General features: G+C 36.2%; 1 protein-coding gene across 1 annotated transcript in view; it reads left to right on the top strand.

Annotated features, from left to right (window-relative positions):
* Window positions 1–16,886, top strand: part of SUGT1 (SGT1 homolog, MIS12 kinetochore complex assembly cochaperone) — a 44,500-nt gene extending 27,614 nt beyond the window's left edge. Inside the window, exons 11-13 of the mRNA XM_058683851.1 lie at window positions 283–373; window positions 5,977–6,158; window positions 16,761–16,886. Coding sequence (XP_058539834.1) covers window positions 283–373; window positions 5,977–6,158; window positions 16,761–16,862 — 375 coding nt within the window. The 3' untranslated portion in view covers window positions 16,863–16,886. The remainder of the gene's footprint in view (window positions 1–282; window positions 374–5,976; window positions 6,159–16,760) is intronic.
* Window positions 16,887–18,471: the final 1,585 nt, after the last annotated feature.

The raw sequence follows: 18,471 nt of genomic DNA, 5'->3' as shown, positions 1-18,471 counted from the left end.
TGAGCTGAAGTCAGATCTTTACCGACTGAGCCACCCAGGTGCCCTAAGACTCTTCTTAATTGTAGCTTATAGTATGTATGTTTGTTGTTTTTGAAGGGTGGCTTTTAAGTAGAAAAATAAATGTTTCCAAGTTCTTGAAATTTAACCTTGAATACTTTAAGGAAATGATCTCAAGGGTTCTTTTAATTCCTATAAAAGTTTATGACTTTAAGAAATTGCATTTTTTTAATGTTTTGTATATTTTACTTTGAATAATAAATTTTGTTTGGTGTTTTCTTCCAGATTGAAATTAAAATGAAAAAGACAGAAGCTGTGAGATGGGAAAAACTAGAGGGGCAAGGAAATGTGCCTACTCCAAAACAGTTTGTAGCAGGTTTGTTTTCTGGCCTTGATGAGCTTTAAATTCATATTGTGTTATATAGTTGAAGTTAAATAGTAATGGACTTTCTTTCTGCCTACATTATTTATGTTCCCAAGGTAAAATACAATGAGTGTAAGAAGATTGCTCTGTAATGAATACAAACTAGCTTTTCATGTGAAGGTTCTAACTTCTTAAACCCAATACAAATGAATGGGGACAAAAACCCTGAGGGAGTTGGGATTTATTGTTTACCAAGTTAATGTAGGATATCATTTGGGGGTTGTTTTTGTGTGTTGCCCTTTCCTATTACTTCTTTTTAGGTTGCAAGTGAATTAGTGGTTTATTCTCCTGAAATAGTCTCTCTTCTTCCCTTTCCCTTTTATTTCTTTTCTTTCTCTTTCTTCTTATAGAATAATAATAGAATATATTGTCAACTCTAATTTCCTGGAATTTCAGGGCTTGACAGTGTAAAGTATCTAACCCATTTCACTATGTTGCTCTTTTAGTACAAGTGCTCATAAATAGTTCATGAAGACAGAAAAGCCCAGGAGAAGAGTAGAAAACTAGGGTTGATTGTTTTTAACCCTTTAAGGGACAGGCTACTTGGGGCGCCTGGGTGGCGCAGTCGGTTAAGCGTCCGACTTCAGCCAGGTCACGATCTCGCGGTCCGTGAGTTCGAGCCCCGCGTCGGGCTCTGGGCTGATGGCTCGGAGCCTGGAGCCTGCTTCCGATTCTGTGTCTCCCTCTCTCTCTGCCCCTCCCCCGTTCATGCTCTGTCTCTCTCTGTCCCAAAAATAAATAAAAAAGTTGGAAAAAAAAATTTAAAAAAAAAAAAAAAAAAAAAAAAATAAGGGACAGGCTACTTTATATTGGGTCAATTTTTTTTTCTTTCTATTTTTAAAAAATTTTTTAAATGTAATTTAATTTTTTAAATTTACATCCAAGTTAGTTAGCATATAGTGCAACAATGATTTACCCATTTAGCCCATCCCCCCTCCCACAACCCCTCCAGTAACCCTCTGTTTGTTCTCCATATTTAAGAGTCTTTTATGTTTTGTCTCCCTCCCTGTTTATATTATTTTTGCTTCCCTTTCCTTGTGTTCATCTGTTCTGTGTCTTAAAGTCCTCATATGAGTGGAGTCATATATTTATCTCTCTAATTTCGCTTAGCATAATACCCTCTAGTTCCATCCATGTAGTTGCAAATGGCAAGATTTCATTCTTTTTTATTGCTGAGTAATACTCCATTATATATATATTACGTTGGGTCAGTTTTAAGTATATGCAGTAGACAGGTATTTTTCTAATGGAATATTTAATCTGCTAGACACTCCTAGAACTACAGTCTAAGAGTGTATTTTACAGCATTGGCCTCATTAATGAGAGGAGAAAAATTTCTTTTTGATTAGAGTTAATGTTCCAGTTTGATGACCAAAATGAGCTAACATTGTGTTTCAGCCACTTTTAGATTTTCCACTGCCTTCTTCTGTGACAGAAAACACATTTCCTTGTGGCACCTTTTAGAAAACCCTGAGTTAGCCAGTAGATCATTTATTTTATTTTAGTTTTATTTTGAAATAATTTTAGATTCCCCTCAAAGTTGCAGAAATACTTAGAGTTTTCATGTGCCCTTCACCTGGCTTCCCTGCATGAGAGCATCATAACTAGTCTATAGTGTAATTAGCAAAACCAGGAAATTGACACCAACAGATAGTTTTTATATTGAAGTATTTGAAGTTGGTATTTAAGCTCTTAAGCTTCTGCTTTCACGCTTGATTTGAAAGACATAGGAAAGATGTTTTGTATTTCTTTTGGGGCTGACTCTCTGGGATTTGCGGGCTGAGGTTTATATATATAGTTCAAATATTTTTTTTTTTTTTTTTTTTTTTTTTTTTTATTTGAAGAATTTTATTTTCTTACTCCAGATTGGGAAGATACAAGTTAGAAATTTTACCACAGTTCAACAATTCTTTATTCTTCAAAATGCACACAAGGCCCCTAGACAGTCTTCAGGTTACACAAAAGCCTTGTGAGACTGATTCATCCAGAACTATTAATTATCCTTTCTCAGAAAAGCACAAGGTCAAGGCCAATCTTTTTCAAGGCTTGTATTCAAACTCCAGTTGAGAAAGTCCTGTTATGGGACAGACTGAAACAAGCAGATCAGTCTACATCAATCGACTTACTGCCCTGTGCCTCACAGGGCTGCGGACCAAGCCCTTCCCACTCCTGGTCCACTTGGAAGCCTGCTTTCTGCCAACAGTAAATCTGAGATGAAAAAAAACAGGAGGTCCCAATCAGCTAGATGCCCAAGGGTGTGGGGAATAGAGGAGCTGCTCCAACTGGCATACAAATATTTTTTTTAGAGAAACACTTTAAATGCCGTATATCACTGAATTCTAACAATAGCCCTCTGAATTAGACAGCCCTGTTTTATAGGCTCAGAGAAGAAGCAGATTGCTTAAGATCACCTGGCAATTTTCATTGTTGAGGACTAAACCCTGGTCTTCAGGATCTGGGTCTGGTTCTTACATAAACTCTGTATGTGATACTGGTTGTTGCTGCATCTTCTAACAGTGGAAAATCTGCTGACATGAGTATCTTTGCAATTGTTTGATATTATAATGAATGAGCAAGGAAGTTAGGTTACCATCCCTCAGTAGTTTATCTTTCATCTACAGGTGTTAAAATTTTTCTGAGATTAAATCTAAAGATTTTTAGTGTTACAGTTGCAGAGTTTTTCTAAACACAGTGCCTTGGATATTTCAGATGTTATTCCTCCTGTCCTGGTATATTTTTGTAAGGAATTAATATGCTTGTCAGATTCCTGTGTCCTGCAAGCTGGAGACTGCAGATAAGGGCAAGTTGCTTAACACGTTTGAGCCAGTTTTCTTGTGTGTAAAGTGGAAGTTAGAATCTGTGTTTTCATTCTCTGGGGAGTCAGCATTAGGATTAATTAAACCCATGTTTTTTTAGGCTCTTAATTTACTGTAACCTGCATTGTTTTGTTTGTTTGTTTTCTTTGGCTACTAGTGAAAATGTACATAGATCAAGAGGGGATTACTGGTAGAGAAAGAGTAGATTGGAAAACCATATGCTTAACCTAAATAAAACTGTGTGAGGTATTATGGTTTGGTTTAGTTTTGCTGGGAGATAGATAGGGAGAAAGTTGGTTTATAGGCGAAGAGAAAGGATGGAACAACAAAATGAACAATTAGTGGTTTCTCCTTTCTGAACTATTTTGAGGAACGGGAGATAGAGAGGCAGTAGTGGAAGAGGGACATTCAGTGTGTCCTAATATATTTATAATAAATAATAAATATATATATATATTTTTAACGTTTATTTTTGAGAGAGCGCATGAGCAAGGGAGGGGCAGAGCCAGGGAGGGACACAGAATTCGAAGCAGGCTCCAGGCTCTGAGCTGTCAGCACAGAGCCTGACCTAGGGCTCGAACTCACAAGCCGTGAGATCATGTCGGACCCTTAACCAACTGCGCCACCCAGCCACCCCTAGATAGTTTTTTTTTTAATGTGTCCTAATATATTAATAGAGAAACTTTGAATCGGGTGTTTTTTAAAGCTTTGTAGCTACACTTTCCAGTATAGTCGCCACTGTACGTACTGAGCATTTGAAATGACTAGTCTGGATTGAGTTGTGCTGGAAGTATAAAATACAGATTTTGAAGATCTTATGAAAGGAAAATTACAACATATCTTAATATATTTATATTGATTTTGTGTTGAGGTTGATACAGTTTTGAATATATTAGGTTAAATATTAAAATGCATTTCATCTGATTCTTTTTAGTAATGTGGCTACTAGAAATTTTTAAATTATGTATGTGGCTCACATTTGTGCCTGCATTGTATTTCCATTGGAGAGTAAACAGCACTGCTCTTATAGCTACTATGTAGATTAGTTTTTTTTTTTTTTTTTTTTTTTTTTTTTTTTTTTTTTTAACGTTTATTTATTTTTGAGACAGAGAGACAGAGCAAGAGCGGGGGAGGGGCAGAGAGAGAGGGAGACACAGAATCGGAAACAGGCTCCAGGCTCTGAGCTGTCAGCACAGGACCTGACGCGGGGCTCGAACTCACGGGCCGCGAGATCGTGACCTGGCTGAAGTCGGACGCTTAACCGACTGAGCCACCCAGGCGCCCCGATTAGTTTTTAATTATTTGTGTGGGGTGGGGTGGGGTGAAGGGGCTCTTGATTCCATTAGTCTTTAGGGTAGTCTTGGCAGTGCCCTGAGCCCCTGGGCTAGTCAGTAGCCTGTCTGGCTGCAAACAGCTTCCATTAACTTCAACATGCCCTACAGATACTAATGTTTTCTATGTGTGTGTGAGTGGACATTGAGCTCTGGATTATTGCCTGGTGTATTTTTCATCATTCAAGAAGAATTATTATTTCCTGTCGAAGTAATCAAATATTTTAACGTGGGGAGAGGATGGAGTCTTAACTCACTGTCTAATTGTATGGATAATTACTTATATTTTCAGTTTATACTTACTCTGAAAGATACAGGAGTACCTCAGAAAAACTAAGCCACATTTTTTATTTAAAGTTTATTTATTTGTTTTGAGAGAGCATATGAGCAAGTGAAGGGCAGAGAGGGAGAGAGAGAGAGAGAGAGAGAGACAGAATCCCAAACAGGCTCTGCATGATCAGTGTGCGGATCCTGACACAGGGCTCAAACTCATGAAACCATGAAATTATGATTTCAGCCAAAATCAACAGTCAGATGCTTAACCAACTGAGCCATCCGGGCACCCCAAGGAAAAGCCACATTTTTAACATTTATTAAAATCTTATTTATAAGAGAAATTTCTTAAGCATCATTTTAAAAAACACTATTTAGGGGGATGGGAGGGAGGGGAAAGTGGGTGATGGGCATTGAGGAGGGCACCTGTTGGGATGAGCACTGGGTGTTGTATGGAAACCAATTTGACAATAAATTTCATAATAAAAAAATAAATACAAACACTATTATTATTTATTATCTTTTGTTATTTGTACTATTTTTGCAACTTTTCTATAAATATAAAATTTCCAGTACACTTCTCACCCAGTCCCCCCCATTATTAACACAAAGAGTCTGTTTTTAATCTAATCTTGGATAATGTACCAAAAATGTACACTTTATTTTGCTCAAAAAAAATTCCCAGATTTTACATTATACTAACTGATTCAGTTTTGATAAGTGTAAGTCTGTTGATGTATATATCAAAAAGATATTTATTAGAGGGGTGCCTGGGTGGCTTAGTTAAGTGTCTTGATTCTTGATTTCAGCTCAGATCATGATCTCACATTTTGTGAGATAGAGCCCGCGTCAGGCTCGATGCTGACAGCGTGACAATCCTGCTTGGGATTCTGTCTCTCTTGCTCTCTGTGCCCCTCCCCAGGCCTCTCATAAATAAATAGATAGATAAATAAAACACTGTCCCTCCCCCCCTCAAAATTAATAAACTTTATCCAAAAAGACATTTGTTATAAATATGAAATTCAGTGAACTATAAACTGTTACAATGTTCTTTATACCACGGTCACAAAGTTTACATATTTTTGACATAGTCATCACGTGTTGATTAATCACTTCTATCTTTTTTACTCCATAGATGTAAAGAACTTATATCCATCATCATCTCATTATACAAGAAATTGGGATAAATTGGTCGGTGAGATCAAAGAAGAAGAAAAAAATGAGAAGTTGGAGGGAGATGCAGCTTTAAACAAATTATTTCAGCAGATCTATTCAGATGGTTCTGATGAAGTGAAACGTGCCATGAACAAATCATTTGTAAGAACATACGCTTGAAAAAAGCATACTTTAGTAGTAAATTTCAGAAAATTTAAAAGAAATTAGGCAATTTTAAACAAAATTGCATGTACTGTGGTTTTGAATAGGCTTCATCTGAACATTTCTTCCCGCTCTAAACTTAGACTAATTATTGAGGAAGTTGGAAACTTGTGGGGTAGTTGAGAAGTAAGTGGTTTATTCCAAATAAATATTTTTTAGTCATTAAGTTAGAACTTGGAAAGCTTAAGAAATACTCTAATTATGGTAGTTGGATTTATCACGGTAGCTGAAGGTGCTTCCATTAGAACCATGTATAGCCTCAGTGTCAGAGATGAAGAACATAGAGGGGAAACTTCCAGAACAGTGTTTGGCAAGTAGAAGGTGCATGTTAATTATTCATTGGTTTGTTAATAATTTTGTCTATTGAATAAGAAAATTTAGGCCTTTGCCAGACAACAGATACCACCTAATTAGGCCTCAAGTTTTGGAATTTTAATGACAAGTCCTCACTGTAGAACTGTATTGATTATTTTGCTTGAAGATGTAATCCTTTGACTTTTACCAGTAGCTTTGGAAATGTCACTCTTCTTTCAAGGGATATTCAAATTAGCATTTAGTTAATGTCTTAGAAACTCAGATATTCCACATAAGTTACTATGTCATAACTTGTCATGATTCAACTTTTCACTGTTGACTTAAAAAGGTTTTCTTTTAATTAAATTTCTTACTTTGAGATAATTGTGGATTCATATGCAGTTATAAGAGGTCCCTTGTATCCTTTACATAGTTTCCCCTAGTGGAATCTCCTTGTAAAACTACAGTATCACAACCATGTTATTGATAGTTAGGACAGAGAACATTTCCACTGCCATAGGATACCTTTGTTCGTGTCATTTTATAGCCATACCCACTTCCTTCCACCCCTTCCCCTCTTTAAACTGTGCCACTACTAATTTGGCAAGTCTTTGGGAGATACATAGTTTGCAAATATTTTCTCTCAGCTTGTAGTTTGTCTTCTTACTTTCTTGATGGTCTTTTGCAGAGCTAAAGTATTTAATTTCGATGAAATCCAGTTTATCAGTTTTTTTCTTTTATGGATCATGCTTTTAGTATCAAGTGTAAGAACTCTTTGCCTGGTTCTAGATCTGAAAGATTTCTGTTGTGTTTTTCCTTTCAATAAAACTTTTATACTTTCACTTATTACATTGAAGTCCATGATCCATTTTGAGGTAATTTTTATATAAAGCAGAGATGTAGGTTGAGGTTTTTGGGCGGGGGGGGGGGGGGGGGATTGTTTTTGGCCTATGTGTGTTCAGTTGCTCTAGACTGCTTGTTGAAAAAACTGTCTTTCTTCCCTTGAACTGTTTTTGTGTTGCTCGAAAATCAGTTGAGCGTATTTGTCTCAGTTTATTTCTGGATTCTCTGTTTCATTGATCTGCGTATCTATCCCCTCTGTTAATACTAGTCTTGATTATTTTAGCTATGTAACTTTTGAAACCAGGAAGTCATTCCTTCTACTTTATTCTTCATTTTCAAAATTGTTTTAGATATTCTAGTTCCTTTGTGTTTCCACATAAGCTTTAGAATGTTTTGTCTGTAGGTACCAAAAAATCCTGTTGAACAGTATATAAATTTGGAGAGATTGACATTTTTACTGTGTTGAATTTTCCAGTCCAATTTTTGATTTCTTCATCACTATTGTGCAATTTTCAGCACATCCTGTACATGTTTTGCAAGATATACCTAAATATTTAATTCTTGTTTTGAGTGATTGTAAATGGTATTGTAGATTTAACTTTGGTGTCATGTGCTAGTATTTAGAAATACAGGTTTGTTTGTTTGTTTGGTTTATCTTATATTCTGACCTTGTTGAACTCACTTATTCTGGGAGATTTTTTGGTAAATTGCTTGCGATTTTCTAGGTAGACAGTCATATTTTCAAATAGGGACTTTTTTCCCCTCCTGATATTTGTGACTTTTCTCTCCATATTGCAGTGGCTAGAATTTGTGGCACTGTGTTGAGTAAGAGTGGTGAGAGTGGATATTTATGCTTTGTTCCCCAGCTTAAGGGAAAACCATTCATTCCTTCACCATTAAGTAGGTTAGCAGTAGGTTTTTTGTAGATGCTATATCAGGTTAAAAGTTCTCTATTCCTTGTGTGAGATTTTTATCGTGAGTGGCTGTTGACTTTTTGGAAGGTAGCAGTTAGGCTCACCACTATACCACCAGCACTGCACAGCTGTTGGCTGTTGGCTTTTTGAATTTGAATGCTTTTTTTCTGCAGTGATCAATATGATTATGTAATTTTTCTTCTTTAACCTGTTAACAGTGGTGATTTTGTATGATTAATGTGACTGATTTCAACAAGAACCAGCCTTGCATCCTTTGGATAAGCCTCACCTGGTCATAGTGTGTAATTCCTTTTATGTGTTCTTCAATTCTATTTTCAGATACCTTGTTAAGGATTTTTGTATCTGTATCATGAGGGATATTGGTCTGTAGTATTCTTTTTTTATACTGCCTTTGTCTGGTTTTGGTATCAGTGTAATACCAACTTCATAAATGAATTAGAAAGTGCTCTATCCTCTTCGGTGTTTTAGAAGAGATTGTGTAGAATTGGTGTTAATTTTTTCTTTAGTGAAACCATGTAGGCCTGCGCATTTCTTCTTTTGGTGTGATTTTAAATTACAAATTTAATAGTTAATAGGATTGTTTAGATTATCTATTTCATATTGAGTGTCTTGTGGCAGTTTGTGTTTTTGAGCATTTATTCTGTTTTATCTAAGCTGTAGTGATATGTGCGGAGTCTTTAGTGATACTCCATTTCATTCCTGTGATGGGAATTTGTCTTTTTTTTTCCCCCCCAGTCTTGATGTAGAGGTTTGTCAGTGTTAGTGAATTTTTTTCAAAGAATCAACTCTTTGTTTACTTCATTTTTTTTCAACTTTTTATTATAAATTTCGTTCATTTCTGCTATTTTCTCCTATCTGCTTGCTTTGGGTTTATTTTGCTATTTTTTTTAGGTTGTTCAGATGTGAATTTAGATTATTGGTTTGATACTGTGTTTTCTTTTGTGTGTGTTTATGCTGTAAACTTCCTTCTTAGGGTTTTAGCTCTCTCACAAATTCTAATGTTATATTTTCATTCAGTTTTATATGTATTTTGATTTCATTTGAGACATCATCACATGGGTTGTTTAGAAGTATGTTGTTCAGTTTCCAAGTGTTTGGAGATTTCCATGTTATCATATTATTACTGGTTTCTAATTTTATTCCATTGTGATTTGAGACCATGTACTTTATCATTTACATTCTTTGTTTTATTGCTCAGCGTTCAGTCTATTTCAAGTGTATGTTTCACTTGAAAAGAAGGTATAGGGGCGCCTGGGTGGCGCAGTTGGTTAAGCGTCCGACTTCAGCCAGGTCACGATCTCGTGGTCCGTGGGTTCGAGCCCCGCGTCAGGCTCTGGGCTGATGGCTCGGAGCCTGGAGCCTGTTTCCGGTTCTGTGTCTCCCTCTCTCTCTGCCCCTCCCCTGTTCATGCTCTGTGTCTCTCTGTCCCAAAAATAAATAAAAAACGTTGAAAAAAAAATTTTTAATTAAAAAAAAAAAAAGAAAAGAAAAGAAGGTATATTTTGTTGTTGGGAGGAGTGTTGTAGAAGTATCAATTTTATCTTTTTTTTTTTCTATTTTTTAATTTTATTTTTTAAAATTTACATCCAAATTAGTTAGCATATAGTGCAACAGTGATTTCAGGAGTAGATTCCTTAGTGACCCTTACCCATTTAGCCCATCCCCTCTCCCACAACCCCTCCAGTAACCCTCAGTTTGTTCGCCATATTTATGAGTCACTTATGTTTTGTCTCCCTCCATTTTTATATTAGTTTTGTTTCCTTCCCTTATGTTCATCTGTTTTGTCTCTTAAAGTCCTCATATGAGTGAAGTCATGATTTTTGTGTTTCTCTGACTAATTTCACTTAGTATAATACCCTCCAGTTCCATCCACGTAGCTGCAAATGGCAAGATTTCATTCTTTTTGATTGCCGAGTAATACTCCATTGTATGTATATACCACATCTTCTTTATCCATTCATCCATCAATGGACATTTGGGCTCTTTCCATACTTTGGCTATTGTTGATAGTGCTGCTATAAAACATGGGGGTGCATGTGTCCCTTTGAAACAGCACACCTGTATCCCGTGGAGAAATGCCTAGTAGTGCAATTGCTGGGTCATAGGGTAGTTCTATTTTTAGTTTTTAGTTTTTTTTTTTTAATGTTTATTTTTGAGACAGAGAGAGACAGAGCATGAATGGGGGAGGGTCAGAGAGAGGGAGACACAGAATCTGAAACAGGCTCCAGGCTCCAAGCTGTCAGCACAGAGCTCGACATGGGGCTCGAACTCACGGACCGCGAGATCATGACCTGAGCCGAAGTCGGCCGCTTAACCGACTGAGCCACCCAGGCGCCCCACTATTTTTAGTTTTTTGAGGAACCTCCATACTGTTTTCCAGAGTGGCTGCACCAGCTTGCATTGCCACCAACAGTGCAAAAAAGATCCTCTTTCTCACTTCCTTGCCAACATCTGTTGTTGCCTGAGTTGTTAATGTTAGCCATTCTGACAGGTGTGAGGTGGTATCTCATTGTGGTTTTGATTTGTATTTCACTGGTGATGAGTGATGGTGAGCATTTTTTCATGTGTCGGTTGGCCATCTGTATGTCTTCTTTGGAGAAGTGTCTATTCATGTCTTTTGTCCATTTCTTCACTGGATTATTTGTTTTCTGGGTGTTGAGTTTGATAAGTTCTTTATAGATTTTGTATATTAACCCTTTATCTGGCATGTCATTTGCAAGTATCTTCTCCCATTCTGTCGGTGGCCTTTTAGTTTTGCTGGTTGTTTCCTTTGCTGTGCAGAAAGAAGCTTTTTATTTTGATGAGGTCCCAGTAGTGCATTTTTGCTTTTGTTTCCCTTGCCTCCAGAGATGTGTTGAGTAAGAAATTGCTGTGGCCAAGGTCAAAGAGGTTTTTGCCTGCTTTCTCCTCGAGGATTTTGATGGCTTCCTGTCTTACGTTGAGGTCTTTCATCCATTTTGAGTTTATTTTTGTGTATGGTGTAAGAAAATGGTCTATGTTCATTCTTCTGCATGTCGCTGTCCAGTTTTCCCAGCACGACTTGGTGAAGAGACTATCTTTATTCCATTGGATATTCTTTCCTGCTTTGTCAAAGATGAGTTGGCCATACGTTTGTGGGTCCGTGTCTGGATTCTCTATTCTGTTCCATTGGTCTGAGTGTCTGTTCTTGCGCCAGTACCATACTGTCTTGATGATTACAGCTTTCTAATACATCTTAAAGTCCAGGATTGTGATGCCTCCAGCTTTGGTTTTCTTTTTCAAGATCGCTTTGGCTATTCGGGGTCTTTTCTGGTTCCATACATGTTTTAGGATTGTTTGTTCTAGCTCTGTGAAGAATGCTGGTGTTACTTTGATAGGGATTGCATTGACTATGTAGATTGCCTTGGGGAGTATCGACATTTTAACAATATTTTTCATTTCCAGGAGCATGGAATCTTTTTCCATTTTTTTGTGTTTTCTTCAATTTCTTTCATAAGCTTTCTATAGTTTTCAGTATATAGATTTTTCACCTCTTTGGTTAGATTTATTCCTAGGTATTTTATGGTTTTTGGTGGAACTGTAAATGGGATCAATTCCTTGATTTCTCTTTCTGTTGCTTTATTGTTGGTATATGGGAATGCAACCGATTTCTGTGCGTTGATTTTATTTCCTGAAACTTTGCTGAATTCATGGATCAATTCTAGCAGTTTTTTGGATCTTTTAATTTTTGGTTTATCTTGATATTCTTGTGAAATCTGTATCCTTGCTGATTTTGCTTCACATATTTTGCAGCTCTGTTTGGTGCATATGCATTTAGGATTGCTGTGTCTTCATGGTGGATTGGCCTTTTTTAACATATGTATATGTCATTCTTTAGCTCTGGTAATTTTCTTTGCTCTGATATTAATATAGTCAATTCTTCTGTTTTTTGATTGTTTGCATGATGTATCTTGTTCCGTTCTTTTATTTCCAACCTATCTATATATCATGTTTAAATTGATTGATTCCTACTATTTTAAAGGGAATTTCTTGGAGACAGCAAATGGTTGGGTTATGTTTTTTAATCTCTTCTGTCAGTCACTGTCTTTTAATTGATGTGTTTAGATCATTTACATTTAATTTTTGATATGTTAGGAGTTTAAGTGTACCATTTTATTTTTGGTCTGTATTTTGATTTTGTTTTTCCTATCTTCCTGTGAGTACTTTTGATTATTTTTTAATTTCATTCTGATTTATGTATATTTTTTAGTGTGTCTTATTTGTATAGCATTTTTAGTGGTAGCTCTGGATATTACAGTAGCCATATTATACATAGCTTATCATAGTTTACTGGTGTCATTTTTCTTGTCAGTTTGAGTGAAGTATAGAAACCAGACCTCCCTCTATGTTCTTTACCCTTTCTCATTTATAATTTTCACAAATATTTCCTCTACATACATTTAGAACCACATCATACAGTGTTATATTTTCACTTAACCATCAAACGTAATTTAGAAAGCTCAAGAGAAAAAAACAAATTCTATTTTATTTACCTATATTTTTACCTTTTTTCATTTGTAATGTTTTAAGATTCTGTCATTTGTTCTTTCTTACTTTAGAGAACTTTCTTTAATCATTCTTTTAGATCTGCTCATGACAGATTTTCTGTCAGCAAGGATTTCTTTGGGTTTATGCTGACTGGGGTTTGTTGAATCTGTAGGTTTAGGTGTCTTGACAAATTTGGGAAATTTTCGGCCATTATTTTGTTGAGTAATTTTTCAGTTCTGCCTCCTTTGTCTCCTTCCTGGAACCTGATGATATAAATGTTATATACTTTGTTACAATTTTCGCACATCCCTGGGACTATCTTCATTTTATCTCTTTTCTCTCTTTGTTGTGCAGATTAAGTGATCTGTATTGTCCTGGTTTCAAGATCACTGATTCTTTTCTCTATCCCTTCTATTCTTTAGCCTATCTGTTCTTTAGCCTATCTGCTTACCTTTTTATTTCAATTGTAGTTTTAATTCTAAAACTTTGCGTTTGACTGTTTTTTGTGTCTTTTTTTCTTTGCTGAGTTTTTCTATTTATCTTTTTCAAGTAACTTCATAATTCTCAGTTAAAGCATTTTTACTATGACTACTTTAAAATCTTTATCAGATAATTTTAACATTTCTGTCATCTCAACATTAACATCTATTGATTGCCTTTTAAAAAAAAAAAAGTATGAAAGTTTCCTGGTTCTTGGTGTTTTTTTTTTTTTACCAACAACAAGTGATTTTCATTTGAAACCTGGACATTTTCATGTTCTGCTGTGAGACTGGATCTTATTTCACCCCTCCATCTCAGTTGGCTTTCTTGCCCAGCCACTCTGGCAGAGGAAGGGAGGGCATTCCTTCATTATTGCTAGATGGAAGTAGAAATCCAGATACCCTAATCAGCCTCCTTACACATCTCAGGCATCCCCTTGTTACTGTTGGCAATGGGATAGATATTATATCTATGTGATTTTCACTGGCACCACAGGTGGCAGAGGAGGTGGGTTCATGGTAGCCCAGCATGGATGGAAGTCTAGGCTTCCCACTCAGCCTTTGCTGGCCTTGGGTGGGAATGGAACCATAGTTTTTATCTGTGGTGTTTAGCTGCAGTGGAGTGATTATAGTCTAAAACTTTTCTGTCTTCCTAAGTGGTCTTTTTGTCTAATTTTTTTGCTAGAGAAATCAGGTTTTTGTTGGAGCTTTATTTGTGCCTCTTAGTGTTTCCAGCTTCTTCAGCAGCAGCTGTAAGACATGAGACAAAAAAGAAAACCCAGAGACTCACCACCATATTATGTTGTTCCCTGGCTCCCAAGGTCCCTAGCTGATTTGTTTACTTCCCTTCATCTTTTAGAGTTTTCTTATGTCTGTTTACATATGTGTAATGTCAGAGATTTTTAATAGTACTTTATGGGAAGAATTGGCTAAAGTACATCTACCCTGTGTCCCCAGGAAGAGAAGTCAGTTTCAATATTGACTTTTTTAAGAGTGTGCTGGACAGAATAGTGTGTAAAATTTCAAAGATTATAGAATCTGCATCCATTTTCATACAGAGGCTTTGCTAGTAGTAATTGAACCATCTACACCCATAAAACAAGCCACCCTTTGTCAGCATTGACCTAGAACATACCACGTGCTGTGGGAAAACAAACAAAATAGACTCTGATCTCCCAGTCTAATTGGGACAAAAAGACCAACATGTATAAAATACTCAGAGGGAAATGCTAAATTGGGGAAACAGATGTCTTGAGTAAATATCAAATTTCAAATTAAATCTTTCTGTAGTCTTTTTAGGAGTAGTTTGTTTCTTTTTAAAGTTTGTATTTAATGGGGCGCCTGGGTGGCTCAGTCAGTTAAGTGTCCGACTTTGGCTCAGGTCATGATCTCGTGGTTCACGAGTTCGAGCCCTGCGTCGACAGCTTGGAGCCTGGAGCCTGCTTCCGATTCTCTGTCTCCCTCTCTCTCTGACCCTCCCCCCATTCATGCTCTGTCTCTCTCTGTCTCAAAAATAAAAAAAATAAAGTTTGTATTTACTTATTTTTTTAAGTTTTTATTTAATTTCAGTTACCATACATGCAATATTAGTTTCAGGTTTATAAAATAGAGATTCAGCACTTCTGTTCAACATCTGGTACTCATCACAAGTGCCTTCCTTAATCCTTATCACCTGTTTAACACATGCCCCCACCCACCTCCCCTCTGGTAACCGTTAGTTTGTTCTCTATAGTTAAGGGGCTATTTTCTTGGTTTGCCTCTCTCTTTTTTTTCTTCTTCTCCCCTTTGCTCTTTGGTTTGTTTCTTAAATTTCACATAATGAGTGAAATCACGTGGTATTTGTCTCTGACTTATTTCAGTTAGCATATTACTTTCTAGCTCCATCGTGTCATTGTTAATGGCAAGATTTCATTCTTTTTTTATGGCTTAGTAATACTCCATTGTATATATACCACTACTTTCTCTCTTTTATTTTTTTTCCTCAGATGTAGGGTTAGGTTAGGGTTTATGGCAGGGTGAGAGTATGTTCCTTATATCCTGAAGTTTAGAGAACTCTCCAGAGGGTTTGATTTAGGGTTAGAGTTAGGTTTAGGGTTTGGGTTTTAGGGTTAGGTTTAGGGGTTAGGATTGGGATTTAGGGTGTTAGTGGGTTTGTGTTAATGAGAGAAGATGTTACTTGAACAACAGTTTATACACAGTGTAGATTAGTGAGATAAGCATAGGGCTCTTCCCATATGCTGCTAACATATGTTTACAAGCACTTACATCTTAATGAAAGAAGGCATTACTTGAAATACCCATTATACACCATGTAGTTTGATTCAAGTACAGGTCTGTTCCCACATGCAGACCATTTACAAACATACCAGTTACAAACATCGGTATCAGTATTTTATTTGAAGCCTGCCATGTGCTCAACGATTGTGCTTAGATCTAGTATGTAAGTGTTGGTAAGATAGTTTTCTTGCTTTGTAGGAGCTCTCAGCTTTAGTTGGAACCAAGGGTGGGAAGCAGGTATAAAAGAAATCAGATCCTTAAAATTCTAACAGTAGTGGGATGTGTATTATATTAATGGTAACTATTTTCATGCAGAGTACAAATCCTACAAGGGTAGAGTCCTGATTAGGGTCAAATGAGGCCACAGAGAAATGGTGATAGGTCATGTTTAGAGGGTAACTAAAGAATAGAAAGAAAACTGGGATGGAGAATATCCCATGCAAAGGAACCCATGTAAGAGAGCTTGACAGAGAGTGTGGGGCATGGGGTTATATCAAGGTTCCAGTGTAATTGTATAACTTTATACATTTGCTAGCAACACAACTGGTTTTGTAAAAATGTTTAGATTTTAATAATTCATGTTTTTTGCTATCATCCAAGTCGATGAATTTTTATTCCATTAAGATAACAAATGTCTAGAAGTTTTTTAAAATGTATTTATGAATATGCTAGGGTTGTTGGTAGGAGGTATATTCTGTAGATGGTAAATCGATAACCAGTTCTCTACTGAGATACTGATATTAAGCACCTGTGTGTGATTTGAAAAAAATTCCATGTTCCCTGGTATATATTGTCACAGAGCTTTAAGAAGGGTCTCTTAAAGTTCTGTTCAGCTACTATAGAAAGAGTTTACTTTGCCTGGTCTCTACTATCTTTAATGAAAGAGATTAAGAATTTTCTTTGGGAGCCAATTGTATTTTCATCAAAAGGTAGATGTTCCACATTACGCCTCAGTGCTGATTAGCAGAAGGAAATAAGACTGTGTATGAACATGATGGCTTGTACCTTACTCTAGAGTTTCCTTCTTAGGTTGTAGAGAACATGCTTAACTTCTCTGAAAAGCATAAGATTAAATCAAAATGATATCTTGTGTTTATATTGAGACAAACATAGCTTATATTTGGAACTCTATGCTTGGAACATTTTTAGAAAAATACTATTTTGATTATATGGTCTAGAGATTAATCTATTTTTATTTCTTATTGCAGATGGAGTCTGGTGGTACAGTTTTGAGTACCAACTGGTCTGATGTAGGTAAAAGGAAAGTTGAAATCAATCCTCCTGATGATATGGAATGGAAAAAGTACTAAATAAATTAATTTGCTATCACTGTATTGCATATATTCACCTAATGCCCATTGTGTATTAATATTGCATTCTTGAATTTTGAACACCGAGTATCTTTTTGAAAGGTTTTACCTCTTTACCTCTTTGTGCTTTAGAAATTATTTTCCTTCAAGTGTTCTAAGAGTCTAATGAAGAATGAAGATCCTATTTTATCACTTTTGTCCTTAAGGATTTCAGACATGCTGAAATGGAATGAAGTATCATTTGCTACTAGATAGAGTAGTTCTACCTAGTTATGGAAGGTGGAGAAATCATTAATGAATATCTTGGGTTATTGCCTTATTTTTGATGAAGTATTACGTTAATATTTATTAGACTTGGCAATTTTGGGTGAGCATAGATTTTTTTCAAGTGTTACATTGTTTGCTTTTAAAAACTGCTTTTGGATGGAGTTGTAAATACAATTTTTCTATGAAGTTGTTTGGTTTATTTACCTTTTTCTTAAGTTTTTTTAATGAGAGCTTTGAGAAATTATCACAGGGAATTCCTGTTTGGTTATATGCGAAATATTTGTAATTACACTGAGATTTTGGTCCTTACTTTCCAAATTCCTGTCTAAAACATAGACACCTGAGTTTAACATGCTGCAAATTTATCTGTGTTGAAGGATAATCTGTGAAATTGGGCCAAATAGTGATTCAGGAAAGCCCAACTTACCTTCTTGCTGTTTTTTTTTTTTTTTTTTTTCCTGCCACATCAGGAGTCCTGAAATAACTGGTAGTTTGGTTTGGTTTGGGGTTTTGTTTTTTTGTTTTTGTGTATTTTTTCTTTATTAGTCCTTCTCATGTCCCCATGGTTACTTTGGTTTCTGTGGTTTAGGGTAGCTGCTGAGAGAGTAAATTAACAGGTATACATTTAGTATGTACTCTGTTTCTAGAGTATATAGATACCATGAGAATACAAAAGGTAAAGACATGATCATTAACTTAAAAGAGCTTATAATCTAGCACAGAGAAAATTATTGATGAAAGAATTATGGAACTCATTATAAATAGTTTTGAGACAGAAAAATAGTGTTTTATGATTAAAATACTTTGCAGTCTAAGCTGTTACAGAGTGTAGGCCATTGGTGACATGTAGGCCTGACTTTGCTTTCTGACCATAATTGTTAACTATAATGCCATAGAGGTTGGTGTCTCTCAGGTCTCACAATGTGGCACAAGGCATTACTGGGCCCTCATAGCTGAGGATAGGGTGAACAGGAGGCAAATCAACCATTGGTTCAACTTTCAGGAGAGTGGGAATTCAGTCCCTTCCATCTAATTGTTTGACTTGAAATGTAGGGGGATTCATGAGGATGGTGGTGGCGTGATAAACCAGCCTTGCCCAAACCTTACACAAGCTTATGTAAGCACCTGGGAATTTTTACTCGTCCTTCCGCCCACTTACAGCTACAGACTACTTTTTTGGTTCTTCAGTATTGAAGGAAAGGTAGAATTAAGTTCTTGCTTGCATGAATTTATAACATTTTCATCTTGAGGAAACTTGATAGTAGTTTTAGTATTCTGTATGTCAGAGTTTCTCAGTATACCATTAGTCCTAAGGGGTAGGGAGGCTTTGCTACAGGTGACG

The sequence above is a fragment of the Neofelis nebulosa genome, chromosome 1 (genome assembly GCF_028018385.1).
Source record: "Neofelis nebulosa isolate mNeoNeb1 chromosome 1, mNeoNeb1.pri, whole genome shotgun sequence".
NCBI classification, from domain to species: domain Eukaryota; kingdom Metazoa; phylum Chordata; class Mammalia; order Carnivora; family Felidae; genus Neofelis; species Neofelis nebulosa.
This window is presented reverse-complemented; position numbering and strand designations above follow the sequence as displayed.